The sequence below is a fragment of the Pseudoliparis swirei genome, chromosome 6 (assembly GCF_029220125.1).
Source record: "Pseudoliparis swirei isolate HS2019 ecotype Mariana Trench chromosome 6, NWPU_hadal_v1, whole genome shotgun sequence".
NCBI classification, from domain to species: domain Eukaryota; kingdom Metazoa; phylum Chordata; class Actinopteri; order Perciformes; family Liparidae; genus Pseudoliparis; species Pseudoliparis swirei.
Genome location: NC_079393.1, coordinates 7,752,592 through 7,767,524, shown reverse-complemented (window position 1 = coordinate 7,767,524; position 14,933 = coordinate 7,752,592). Strand labels below are relative to the sequence as shown.

The window sequence follows — 14,933 nt, the reverse complement described above, 5'->3', positions numbered from 1 at the left end:
ACGTTGCACAACCCGGCAAAAAGATCCCATGACCTTTGGATCACGCTGAGGCTGCAGTCGGACACTTTTCGTGCCCTTAAGAGATGTTTCCAGAATCAAATTTCCCCCGGACAAGTCAGTGGCCGCCTCCGGTGTAACGAACAACATCCAACGGTGGACCAGTGGATGCTGGTGTAAGGTTCCGACTGACTTTCCTGTAGTCTTGGTTGGCACAAGTCGCAACTCCCATTGGATATCATGATCTCATCGCTGTGTGACTGAGACCCCTCTCTGATCTCATGGATGTGTTGCAGGGTATTTTTAATGGGGCCCTTCCCCACGCACTCACACGAGGTGTGGCAGGGCATCTGATATGAGAACATGAATCGAAGCCTCCTTTGACAGTCCATTAATAACGCTGCTGTTTACATGCTTGCGATACATACCTGGCTAATTTCAAATGGGGACACCGTCTTATTGTTCAAGCCGTTTGACCTTTGCTCTGTTGGTGGTAAGATATATTTTTAAATCCTCATTCTTGAGAAGAAAGACCTTTTCATTGTGATTTAGATGTCGGTGTCTTTCCTTGGGTCGCACTCAACTTGCCGTGGCCAATGGTGGAAAAGGGGAAACCTGAAACTTGGCTAGAAGTTTTGTCAGCCAATAAAAGTGATCAGATGTATTCTCGGAACGCAAGACACCCTTTTCTCCGTGCCCGGTGCGCCGAGTTTGATCAGACATGAATTTCCACGTAATGCCTTTGAAGGCATTACAGGAACAACTTATATTTCCAGTTTGTATACCCAGCAGGGGGTAATCCATCAGCCAGAGATCAGAGTCCAACTTCTTAAGGCTAGAAGGAAAACTAGGATTTCACAAATATAATGCATGTGATTGCTGAGCTGATTTCTGGATGACTTTCTAATCTTAAGAAAACATACTTACTTAATTACGAATTTACTTTCTAGCTTTGCTTTTTATTTTGTTGGCACTGTAAGTTAGAATTTTAATGAAGGCTTTGAAAATATGAGATCATTAATTTAATGGATACTTTTGGTTTAATCCTAGTTTGGGGTATCATCTCAGTAATTATTTCAGTAATAACTGAGATCTGTAAATAAAGAAGATTAGACAAAGTGTTGTACCCTTTACAACAACTCTTCTATAAAACTTTGTTCTTCCTTTTATCAACATTTATTCTACAAATTCCCAGTTAAAGCAAGCACACACTGTTTTCTTCAGCCGGCTTCCCGCACCTGCTTTACACACGCCCCCTTCTTAAAGAGACAGCGCTCTTTTCCAACGGAACAACGAGCACTTTCCTCCCTTCACAGTTAGTATGTGCACAAACCGTGAATTACCGTAAACACAAATAAGGAGAAATAGACACCGTTGACCTACATCAGTAAGAGTAATATGTAATAACATTTCAGGGCTCTACAAAAGCAAGAATACCAAGCAAATTGGAATAAAAACGCCAAAGGTTCAGTGAGATTGTCTGTTTAACTGTATTCTTTTAAAAACACTGCTACGATAGTAAATAAAGTCCAACTTTTTAAGGCTATAAGGAAAACTAAAGTATTTCCCAAATATTTGATCAATACGATGTATAGGGAGTTCTAAAAGGGTCGAGCTACCGAAGTAAAAAACATGGTCTGGTTTTCTGAATTCATGAGAAGTTTTTATTCATCTGGGGCGACATGCTCACGCATCTGTGTCTGCTATTTTGAAAACCCCTATTGGATTGGAAACACAATGTACATCTTACTGTACGCTGAGCGAAGTCTCCAGAAGATAATTTGCTGGGAACTGAAAGAAGTCGCTGCTGTAACGCGAGAGGAACTCGATAGAGGAAACGTCCTGTTCATTTTAGGTCAAGTGCCCGTGGGGACTTTGACAAAGCTCTCTGTTTGCTTTTAAAGAGTTTGATTGCGAGGAAATGTGGAACACTTTCTTAATCCCCGGGGAATTAAAGAAGTATGCGTTTAGGGGCTCAAACAATCGTCCCGGCGAGTGCACCTCCCGATAAACACTAAACGGTTGAGGAGTTACGGCTCTGAAAGGAAAATAAGATTGAGACGGAGTGAATGCTGCGACTCAGGCAGAAATGTGCATGCGTGAGTCTGTGTCGAGTGTGTGTGCGACTGTGTGTGTGTACACTGGAGTAGACAGCATTTGTGAGAGTGGTTTAGTCCACAAAAGCCTCACACAAAGGCAGTTCTACAGTGTGTGTGTGTGTGTGTGTGTGTGTGTGTGTGTGTATGTGTGTGTGTGTGTGCCAGGGAACTTTACGAGGACTGAGACGGACCACTCTTTCCTCTCTTGCTCTCCAAACAGGCACTAGTTCATTCACAGATGATAATTAATGTATTAAATATTGATTTGTTTCTAAAATAATTTGATGATAAAGTCCATCTTTTACAAATGATGCATTTAAGTTTCAATTAAATTTGCTTCAACCAGGATAATCCACTCATATTCTTTATTGCTTTCCATGAAATCTTGCATACGTGTATTGTAAAACAAACAATGACACTGTGACTCCGTTGTACTGCAGGTTGTTCTTGAACGCAGCATTTTTGGGGGTCAATTTGAGTCTTTTCCCGCTAGTCTTGTGTGGCCTTTAGGGGCCGGTGTTGAAGCCCACCTCAACATTTGTACTCTGTATAAAGGGACAATATGTGCAGCTAACTGAATGGAGTATTTCAATTTATTACAACTTTCATTACTATCATAGCAGTGTTTTCAAAAGAATACAATTAAACAGACAATCTCACTGACTCTTTGGCTTGTTTGCAATGTGCTTGTGTTTCTTGCTTTGTCTTATTTTCCTTGTTTCCATATCTCAGTAATTACTTTCGGAGTTCAAATGATGACTTATAGTACCAAAAAAATAGGAAAGCAAAGCTAGGAAGTAAATTCATAAGCATGTTTTCTTAAGATTAGAAAGTCATCCAGAAATGTATAGCCTTAAAAAGTTGGACTTTAATTACTATCAAAGCAGTATTTTCAAAGGAATACAGTTAAACAGACAATCTCACTGAACCTTTGGCGTTCTTATTCAAATTTGCTTGGTATTTCTTTATTTCCAGATCTCAGTAATCATTTCAGTAATTACTGAGATGATACCCCAAACTAGGATTAAACCAAAAGTATCCTTTAAATGTCGATAATTGAATATTTTCAAAGCCTTCATTCAAAATATAACTTACAGTACCAATAAAATAGGAAAGCAAAGCTAGGATGTAAATTCGTAAGGAAGTAAGTATGTTTTCTTAACCCTTGTGTTGCCTTAGGGTCATTTTGACCCGAATCAATATTACACCCTCCCCCCGCTTTAGGATTAATTTGACCCCATTTAATGTTTAATGTCGGTGTTCTTTCGGTAGTCAACAAACAAACATAAAGTGCCTCACACTTAAACTTGGAAAACAATATTAATTCTAATAATTTTCTGGAGGTTTTAATTGCTGGCGTCAAATTGAACCCAAAGGGTAAAATATGTTAGTAAATATAAAGGTAACAGGAGGGTGAAACATTGAATCGGGTCAAAATGACCCAAAGGCGGGGGGAGGGTGTAATATTGATTCGGGTCAAAATGACCCTAAGGCAACACAAGGGTTAAGATTAGAAAGTCATCCAGAAATCAGCTCAGCATTTTATTTGTGAACTCCTAGTTTTCCTTCTAGCCTAAAGAAGTTGGACTCTGATCTCTGGCTGATGGATTACCCCCTGCTGGGTATACAAACTGGAAATATAAGTTGTTCCTCATGCCTTCAAAAGCAATATGTGGAAATTCATGTCTGAGCATGGAGAAAAGGGTGTCTTGCGTTCCGAGAATAAATCTGATCACTTTTATTGGCTGACGAAATTTCTGACAGAGGTTTAGCCAAGTTTCAGGTTTCCCCTTTCCACCATTTGTTGTCGCCTGATTGGCCGGTTTATGAAGTGCTGTGAGGTCTGACCCACGCATCGCTATGTATGGGAACATCTGACGGGGTTGTTTCCAGGTTGTGTTTCGTGACTGATGTGTGTGTTAATTTTTGGCGTTATCTTTGATCGGGACTTGTCCTTTAACTCCCACGTAAAGCAAATCTCAAGGACTGCATTCTTTCATCTACGTAATATTTCAAAAATCAGGCACATCTTGTCTCAAAAAGATGCAGAAAAATTGGTTCACGCGTTCGTTACTTGAGACTGGATTACTGCAACTCCTTGTTAGCAGGCTGCTCTAATAAATCTCTTAGGTCCCTCCAGTTGATCCAGAATGCTGCAGCTCGTGTTCTCACTAAAACTAAGAAAAGAGATCACATCACTCCTGCACTAGCTGCTCTGCACTGGCTCCCAGTAAAATCAAGAATCACTTTTAAAATTCTTCTCTTAACCTACAAAGCCTTGATTGGTGATGCTCCATCATATCTTAAGGAGCTTGTCGTACCATATTGCCCCACTAGAGAGCTACTCTCACTAAATGCGGGACTACTTGTAGTTCCTAGAGTCTTAAAAAGTAGAATGGGAGCCAGAGCCTTTAGTTATCAAGCTCCTCTTTTATGGAACCAGCTTCCAATTTCAGTCCGGGAGGCAGACACAGTCACCTCGTTTAAGAGTAGACTTAAGACCTTCCTCTTTGACAGAGCTTATAGTTAGGGCTGAATCAGGTTTGCCCTGGTCCAGCCCCTTGATATGCTGCTATAGGCTTATAGCTGCGGGGACGTTTAGGATGCACTGAGTACCTATCTCCTCTTTTTCTCTCCTTAAGGATGAATTTTCATCTCTCAATCACACGTTACTAACTCTGCTTTCTCCCGGAAGTCCTTTTGACTTTCGTCTCATGGGGTCATCGGACCCTATGAGACGGCATAGATCTATCTGCCTGATGGATCGTCTGGGTCGTAAATTCCTGCTCATGACTACGCCACTGTCCTGTTGAGACTCCGCCCCTCCTCCCCACCGCCATCTGCCTGATGGATCGTGGAGGTCTCCATCGTGGAATATGCCTACTATGAACTATTCATACACTCTGTCATATTCATTGAATGTATTTTAACTCTAAATCTGTCCTTCTGTACACATGACATCTATTGCATCTGTCCATCCTAGAGAGGGATCCTCCTCTGTTGCTCTCCTCCAGGTTTCTTCCTTTTTCCCCTGAAGGGTTATTTGGGAGTTTTTCCTGGTCCGATGTGAGGTTTTGGGGCAGGGATGTCTATGTGTACAGATTGTAAAGCACTCCGAGACAAATTTGTAATTTGTGAAATTGGGCTATACAAATAAACTGAATTGAATTGAATGATGTGGTGCCAAGGGAAAAATGACCGTGTTTAAGAGGTGGTGTGAACGTGTGTATGTGTTTGTGCGTGTGTGAGTGTGTCATCGTGTGTGTGTGTGTGGACTTGTGTGGGAGCATGCAACAATTCCTTTTGAGATCAAGAGTTGTGTGATTCACTCTGTAACTGATTGTGTTGTGTGTGTGTGTGTGTGGGTGTGTGTCAGGATCCTGTAACTTTCCTCTTTTGCTATTCAAAATTTCATTTTCATGACTCACTTAATTGCTTTTTTTTTTGACATTCAATTAATAATGACATGAAAAAATGAAAATCAGCAAATACTCACATATGAGAAGCTGAAACCAGGAAACGTTATATATATATATATCTAGATCTAACAAGTAAAAGTTGCAGATTATAACCAAACTTCTCCTGAGTGTAGGAGCCACACGGTTACTGTGGAAATACACACACATATATATATATATATATATATACATATATATATATATAGACGTTATATATATATATATATAGACGTCTCATTCTAAGGTAATGGAAATGCTAACTTTTTGTCTGTTCAAGTTATTATTTTTAAATTATACACAAAAGAGAAAAATACGTAATAATATTATTTTCCATTTCCGCTAATAGATTGGCTTAAATTCCACCCAATGTTCCCTTTCAAGATTAAATTTACTGCTGAAAGGGATTCTGATTTAATTATCCATCAATTAATCCATCCATCTATCTGAAATTGACTTGTGTGTATTCCTTTAATTAATCTTCAATTGCACAGACTTGCATGGCGGTAGTACAGAGCCCCCACTGCCCCCGCCATATTACAAAATGGCACTATTCTATTCATGAACTACACTCCCAAACTTTTACTTACATAATTATGCATACATGATAAATGTGTGTGTGCATTTAACAATCCAAACCATTCAACTGCACTCAAAAAAACGATTCAAGCCCTTCTTAGAGGTGACACATTTAAATATTGTTTGATACATTTAAATAAATCAATTACAAAACGAAGATATTTATATTGAATGGGTGTAACACAAAATGTATGAATACTTTCATTTATTGGATTTATTTAGGTTACACTCACAAAAACGATTCAAGCCCTTCTTCGAGGTGACACATTTAAATATTGTTTGATACATATAAATAAATCAATTACAAAAATAGATATTTATATTTAATGGGTGTAACACAAAATGTATGAATACTTTCATTTATTAGATTTATTTAGGTTAGATGGTGTGCATATCAACTCAAAATAAATGTGTTTCATTGGGGACTACCCTTTGCGCATGCGCCAGCTGAAAATCAGTTGTTTACATGAGGTGAAGACATTTTCAGGGCTGTTCGGTGGTGTAGTGGCTAGCACTGTCGCCTCACAGACAGAGGGCCGTGGGTTCGATTCCCAGTTGGGGCGTTCCTTCTGTGTGGAGTTTGCATATTTTGTTAGTTAGTTTATATTTTGAGTTGGACAAACACAAATTTATTTAATTTAATGAATATCGTCATTTAATTTTAGATGTATTTGATACAAATGAGTTGGACTAACTTAATTACATTTTATTGCACTGATGTGCTAAATTTGAGTTGGAGTTGCATATAATTATTGGATGGAAAACCTGCCAACAATTTAATTGAGTTCATCCAATGAGTCATTTCTTTGAGTGTGGAGGTTTAGTTTTGGAGAAGAGGTTGAAAGAAGCCACATGACTGTTAACCTCAACTGTAACCGGACACGAAATGGGACGGTGTGTGTGTGTGTGTGTGTGTGTGTGTGTGTGTGTGTGTGTGTGTGTGTGTGTGTGTGTGTGTGTGTGTGTGTGTGTGTGTGTGTGTGTGTGTGTGTGTGTGTGTGTGTGTGTGTGTGTGTGTGTGTGTGTGTGTGTGTGTGGGGAAGGGAACGAGCCTAAGATTTACTGCAGGCGTAAAGGCATATTCCATAAACATTGACACACACACCAGCTGCCTGGCTGCCTCACCAGACTGGGCCCCCTTTGGTCCGCGGCCTGTGCCGGGTCCGGTCCGAGGATCGCATGGCTGCGGCCTCCACCTGCTCGGGTCGATACGACCCGTCTGTCAGCGGTGGCGGCGCGCTGGCACACCCTCGCTGCAGAGATACGAGCTCACTCAGCACACTCGTGGGGGGGGTCAGACCCGGAGCTCTCACAAAGACACATGTATGTACTTGAGGATACACTCACAGTCTTCAGCATGGACAAACCTGACGGCCTGGATGGACACGAGCTTGAGGCTCGCGTCATCTTCCATGTGTACACACAGACATGAATGACATCATGTTTATAACAACTGTCCTAACTATGCAGTGACATATTTGTATAAATATGTAATATGTGCATAGTAATATACAGTGCATATACATTTCCTCATTCCTCACTTATTCCTTTGATGAGGTCCGACTATATCTTGAATAAAAACAGATTAGCACTTGAATGGCACTTACTCATGGTATTACTAAAGGTATTACTCATGGTATTAATATGGTATTACTAAAGGTATTACTCATGGTATTACTAAAGGTATTACTCATGGTATTACTCATGGTATTACTAAAGGTATTACTCATGGTATTACTTATGGTATTACTAAAGGTATTACTCATGGTATTACTCATGGTATTACTTATGGTATTACTAAAGGTAATACTCATGGTATTACTAAAGGTGTTACTCATGGTATTACTAAAGGTATTACTCATGGTATTACTAAAGGTATTACTCATGGTATTACTCATGGTATTTTTGTAGTTTGGCTTTCTTGAAGAAATGTTACTTTCTGTATTCGTGTTGTTCTGAGTTTGTACTCTTGGTTGATTCACTTATTGTAATTCTCTTTGGATAAAAGCGTCCGCTAAATGACGTGTCACGTGATGTACAGTCAAACTAATGGTGCCTTGGAGTGTCTCTGTACACTGACCGAGCGCCGGTATTTAACATTTTTGGAGTTAAAACATGTTTTTTCACTGTATGAATTCAGAATGTTCTCATGATTTGCTGATACACGGGTGAATAAGTACTGGAGCTTAATGTTTCCCACTTGATGATAACGAAGACTAAATATCCGCTGTTTTCTGCTCCCTTACAGGACGAAACGAGTTGATCGCGCGGTACATCAAACTTCGCACGGGGAAGACACGGACCAGAAAGCAGGTAAATCCTCTGCAAATGTTATTTGAAGCAGCCCCTATTTTTGAACTCCTCCAGAAAAAGGCCTCCACGCTGCTGAGTGATGCCCCTGACACTCTGGGTACCCCCCCCCCCCCCTGACTTCTCACCCCCCCCCCCCCTATTTGGAGGGCTAGAGATGACGATTGATTTAGGGCTCGGGCCCAATGCACAGATGCTATAGGATCGCGTGTCGGTGTTGGTTCTTCGCCACCTCCTGGATGTGTGGTGCTTGTTAGAAGGGTAAAGAAGCTGGGGAATACCGGGGATCATGGTGGGAGACGGAGGCGGGACGGGGCCGAGGGATTTGGAACTCTATCCTCGCTACGGGATCTGATACGGATGGACCGATGCACACGGGCAGTGATGGATGAGCGGAGTCGGGGTCCCTGCTAAGTCACCTGGCAGACTGGGTGTGAGAATGAAAAAGAGATGTGTGGAGGATTGTGGAGGAATGGGGGCCAGTGATGGATGAGAAAGGGATGGCGGGACAGGTTGGAGGGGTAGAGGGACACCTGCTGGCCCAATGGCAGTAAACTGATTCAGTGTTATGGAGCAACACATGTATGTCCCTCTGTATGGGCCATGCATCATGAATCCAGTTTGTTATATGAATTGTGAAGCTAAGAAAGAAGAGAAAAATAACACAAAAGATAATGCAATATTTAGTTATTTTTATATTTCATAGCAATAATTAAATGCGGTGGCTCACATAGCCTGAAGCTGCTTTAACCAGTGTATATATATATATATTTTTTTTTTTGTTGCCTAACACGATTATTTTAGATGTTTAGATGAGACTCGGCGAAGATCATGAATATCCATATTGAATTTTAATATCATATTATTATCATATATTCATATTTTCATTGCTCATTCCTTCCTTTAAGGCAGCGGTGTTGACCACTAAGCCACCATTGTATTGTGTATGCATATATGTTGTATATATATATTCATATATATTTTATTTTGTATTAAGAAAACTCAAATATCCTATCTCTAAATATTAGAATACTGAAAACACATTTTCAAATGTTTGATTTTGTTTGCTGTTATAAATTTTTTTACTTGGTCTGAGTCTAATTTTCTGAGACAGTCCTGTATATTTTATTTTTTATTTTATATTTTACTTTGTATACTTTGCACAGTCATTGTATTATATTTGTTTGTGCATGTGTGTGTATATATATACATATATGTTTCATTTTATATACATATATATACTTCATTTTGTATTTTATATTTTACTTGTATACATCTATATCTTTCATCCCTGTTTTTTATATTTTATATTTTATTCTCGTGTGTTTAGTTTATTGGTGCTGCTACTGTGACGACAAATTTCCCCTTGGGGATTAATAAAGTATATATCTATCTATTGTCTTGGAGACATTATAAATGCTCATCTCTGCTGTGCCGTCTGTCCTTCAGGTCTCTAGTCACATTCAGGTTCTGGCCCGACGGAAAGCCAGGGAGATCCAGGTGAAGCTCAAGGTACGCTACGTGAGTCAACCTCTCTTTTATACCCACTAAATGTTTTATTGAGAGATTTAACAAGTGTGTTGTGTTTAATGCACGTATCAGGAAACATATTTAAGGATATTTAAGTTTTTTTTAAATCAAATCCCTTATTGTAATCTCCGTGTCCCTGAACTACACAGAGCTACGTGTGTGTTTCATTTGTTGCATTCAAAAAAATTCTTATGTGATTTTATGTAAGTTGAGGCAGCAGCAGGTGGAAAGAGGGCGAGAACGTTATTGCTCTCTATTATTCCCCCTCATAATGAAGTTTCGTGTTTCGTTTAAGGTATGCACTGCCGTGCGTTCACAACCCATTAACACCGAGCTACAAACAATGGTCATTTTAATTGCGCCCTCTAATTGACGCTGGTTTTAAACGGCACGCTGTTCACATTTCGATGTATAATGCGAACACATTTCAGGAGGCCCGAGGCTCAGCCCGCACGATGATGAACACGATGACTCAAACGCAATCGTCAGGGAACAAATTAATCCCTGCAATATAAGTATTACATTTGATAAGCACCTCAATAAAAGTTTTTCCGTGTGGTCCGCTGAGAGCTCACACATCCCCCCGACACACACACACACACACAGTACTTTCTCAGTTTACATTACTCGTCCACCTACACACACTCGCATACTCGCAGTTGCAGCGGGGCGACTGGACTGCAGCTCACCTTGGATGGCAGCCATGAGGGGGGTTGGCCTTCTCTGACGGGCCTTTTTTTAAATAAGTCTTTGGTGTAACTGAGATCCCGAGCACATGTACCCCCCCCCCCCCCCCCATATTTCAGCTATGCCCTTGTGTTCGCCATTTCTGGGAAGAAGAATGCACCCGGGTGGCCTTGCCCATTAGGGCTGGGCGGCGAGTGCTTGTAGTCCTCTGCGGTTTGGAAAACTGCTGAAGGAGTGCATTCAAAAACAAGAGGTGTGTCACTTTACAGGAAGGACACATTTGTAGCTATCTCGCTATTTTTAAACGGATAGCGCAGCTTTTATCCAATTATTAGTAGATAAACATATCAGGCGTTTTTTTTCTTCTTCTCCCCCCCCCCCCCCCCCCCCCCGGCCTCATCTTCCAGTATGACCTCCAATGAGCGAGTTGTCACCACCGGCTTGCCCCTGCCAAGGCAATAAACTTAACTCTTGACCTAAAGGCCCTTGACTGTAATATCACCTTCTCCTCATCAGTTCTCTGCTGGGCAGGGATTCAAAGATGATGCGAGCTCGATGCTTCATTTCCCTTTTTAGGACTCCGCTGGTGTTACCGGGGGGGGCCGACTCAAATGGAGTCTGACGAGTGCTCCGCCTTTGGGGTAACTGTGTGTTTGTCTCTCTCTCCTGTCCCTCTCCTCAGGACCAGGTTGCCAAAGACAAGGCCCTGCATAGTATGGCCACGATGTCCTCAGCCCAGATCCTCTCACCCACGGCTTTCCAGAACAAGATGGCTCTCCAGGGCCTGTCGAGGCCGCCTTATCCCACTCCTGGTGGGGTGAGTCCCTTACCGGCGCCCCCTACACCATCTTATTCAGATTAGCCTGAAAGGCGGAGCAGTTGCCACGTCTATTGAAAAAAAAAAAAAATACCTTTGACTTCATCCCCAAGTCTGTGGTTTGCGAAATTGAACCAATCACATTTTATTTTTCATCACCCGTTCTACTGTAATGTGTCCATTTATTTCCCTGGATGTTGTATGAATTCACTCAGAGCTCAAGATACAAATAGTTTATCTTAAATCCAGATATTTGAGACCTCCCCTTTTTTTTCAAACTTCACATATTTTAGATTCATGAACCTGTAAAATGTACACGGATGATTTTGTTTTCTTTAAAACTCTTGTGATTGTTACTTTGGAGATTAACTCATTTTTAAAGGTGTACACAGTATGTCATTCTTTTGCGTATGCGTGTCAAAAAAATATGTTCAACTTTTAATACATTTAAGCTTGATTGTCTTTTTGCTTGTGCTTTGAAAAGCAGAATAAACAACTCATATGTGCCAATTGGTTTCAAGGTGGAATTGTGTAATATTGTTTCATTTTTTATGATTTATTTCTCCCAGTTTTGGCACGGGGCCCTTCCAGGACAGCCGGTTGGCCACGAAGAGTGAGTAGTCATTCTTTATACTCCGTGGTGCTACAAGTGTCCATCGCTGATTTCTCATGTGATCAGATACATTAGATTAGACTTGAGAGGACCTTCGAGTTCAGAATGAAACATATCAGTTCAATTATACAGAAAAGTCTTCAGCTGTCTGACATTCAGCACACCACCCTGCCCCCTGCGGTCTTCAGAGGTCACGCGGTCCAATTAGTACACGAGATGAGGGGTCACGAGGCCGAGCCGGCGCGTAACATACTTCTCCCTCTCTCGTCTCTCCAGCATTAAGCCCTTCTCCCAGCAGAGTTACACCATGCAAGCATCCGGCCCGACCCCGATAACAGGTGGGTGCTCTTTGGGCCACCCTGCTGCGTTGACAGACGGCTGTCACGAGCCGGGAAAGTGACGAGGCGACCCCGGCTGGTGACGAAGAGCTTGCACAAAGCTCGGGGGGCGGGGGGGCGACGGCGATTCCTTTTTTCCGTTTTTACGTCGACACGCATTCAAACCTCACGTTTACCCTCTCGTCCGCAGGTTACGAAAGCACGGCAGGCCTGTCCATGTCTCCCGGGGCCCCCCCCTGGCAGGGGAGATGCATCGCCAGCTCCAAGCTGCGAATGCTGGAGTTCTCCGCCTTCCTCGAGCAACCTCAGGACCCAGAGAATGTGAGTCGGCGAGAGGGGAATTGACTTTTGGTTTATTTTAATCTCAACACAAATGCATTTTCCATCACTGTATTCCTTCCCCATCAGGAAGTCTTATTCACAGTATATCCTCAAAAAAACTCACTATTTTGTTTCTTTTGTGATGGTTTTTCACTATTTTCTCCAAAAAAAATGATATGTATAGTATTATACATTATCTGTTTCGCTACTCTAGTTCTGATTCACACTTTCCATATTGTATTGTCTGTGTTGCCATGTAAGGAATAATTTAGAAAAAATACTCAGAGCGGTTTTAAATAAAACCTATGAATTTATTATTGATAACAAAGAACTATACAAAGAAATCCGATGACCAAACAAGCAAAAAAGTCGAAGGAACATCTAAGGAAATAGAGGTCGCCGATTTCTAGAGAAAGACTGAATATTATGGTTTCATACTATGTTTAAGGGTATGACAGCAACTCACAAGGTCCCAAGATGTACAAACACACAAATATAACACACACCAGCACATCACATGTTCATGAACAGGGCATAGAGTGGGAAGAAAAGGGTGGGACCCGTGAGACAGGTGATGGGATGTTACAATAAATATGTTTAAATGGAACAACAGGCCCAAAGTAACAGATGTCCCTACAGAGCACCTGCCATCAATGGCAACCCAGTGGACAACTGCACACGTGTCCTTTTCGTGGCTTTGATCTCCTCTTCTGCACGTTGGTCTCCCCAGTTCAACAAGCACCTGTTTGTCCACATCGGCCAGTCCAACCCGAGCTACAGCGACGCTTATCTGGAGTCTGTGGACGTCCGGCAGATCTACGACAAGTTCCCGGAGAAGAAAGGAGGCCTGAAGGACCTGTTCGACAAAGGGCCTCGCAACGCTTTCTTTCTCGTCAAGTTCTGGGTAAAATATACAGAAACATTTATTTTAGTCCAGTTCAGATCAGTCCAATCCCTTTAACTATTTTTCAATGAATTACAGCGGACAAATCGTCTCAATTCCAATATTAATACCCGTTCTCATTGATGTAAAGCTCAGTGCTGTACTCCGCTTATACATTTATTCTTGTATTTATTTATTTATTTATACATTTATTTAAGCATTTATTTATTTATTCTTGTATTTATTCATGCATTCATTTATTTATTTATTTATTTATACTTAAGTCATTTTGAGTCCTCCATACTCCGCGTGCTACATCATAAGCGCATATAATCCTCCCAGAGTCATGGCGGTGAAGTGAGGGCACAGTGAACGCTCTTGTTGTTAGTTTGCGGCACCTGCCGGCTGATAATGGCTCGGCGGTGCCAACTGTGTTCAGAGTTAAAGGAACTTGAGTGCGATTTAAAGCCAGATTCAATGGAAAGTCACAGCTCCAATGACCCGATTGTTGGTTCATATACCAGCAAAGAAGGCCTGGGTGTGTGTGTGTGTGTGTGTGTGTGACAGCAGCCTTGGGGAGAGTGGCAGGGCTGATCTTTCACCAGAGGAAATGTGAGACCAGGCACCTGTCTCGGCGCTATTAAACCCCCCTCCCCCAAAACTTATTTATAGATAAGCCCCCCCCCCCCAAAAAAAACAGACACACACACACAGACAAGATGCAGACTAAGAAATGAAGACAGATGGAGGAGAATGTGTGAGATCGCTGAAAACAGAGGAAATGTGTTTACTGACAACCTGTAAATGGGCATTAAAGAAGAGATCCGAGCGAGAGACGGACGCGGACGGCGTCGCCTTCGAGTGTAATTGGACACGTCCATTTTCGTGCATCTCGGCTGATCGCTCCACCTCGCTTTACCTCAGGACGAGACCTTTCCTGTTTGTCACGCACAGCACGTACACACTTTCAAACCCCTCCCTCTCTACGCAGTCTCTCGTTATTAAAGTGACCGTTATGTGAATAATATTCACAAGTGTTACGACTCTTTACTGTGTTGGCTTTTTAGTTTTACATCGGAGGTAAGAGTTAAAGGTATATTTACTTTAGACTCTGGACTCGCCAACTAGTGAGGATTACTAAAAGAACGGTGTTGTTGTTGTGTATTTTATTCGGTCAATCAAATCAAATACAGTACAATATTATTCTATATAATATACAAAAGAGAAAGACTGAAAAGGTATAGGTAGAAGCAAAAAATGCTTATAAATTCCTATCCTAAATTAAAATCAAATAAATCAGAAAA

At 41.4% G+C, this 14,933-nt stretch overlaps 1 protein-coding gene across 1 annotated transcript in view; it reads left to right on the top strand.

Moving 5' to 3' along the window:
* LOC130195657 (transcriptional enhancer factor TEF-3-like) overlaps positions 1–14,933 on the top strand; it is a 36,592-nt gene that overhangs the window by 11,263 nt on the left and 10,396 nt on the right. Inside the window, exons 2-8 of the mRNA XM_056417328.1 lie at positions 8,379–8,443; positions 9,890–9,961; positions 11,340–11,474; positions 12,044–12,087; positions 12,364–12,425; positions 12,616–12,746; positions 13,477–13,650. Coding sequence (XP_056273303.1) covers positions 11,373–11,474; positions 12,044–12,087; positions 12,364–12,425; positions 12,616–12,746; positions 13,477–13,650 — 513 coding nt within the window. The 5' untranslated portion in view covers positions 8,379–8,443; positions 9,890–9,961; positions 11,340–11,372. The remainder of the gene's footprint in view (positions 1–8,378; positions 8,444–9,889; positions 9,962–11,339; positions 11,475–12,043; positions 12,088–12,363; positions 12,426–12,615; positions 12,747–13,476; positions 13,651–14,933) is intronic.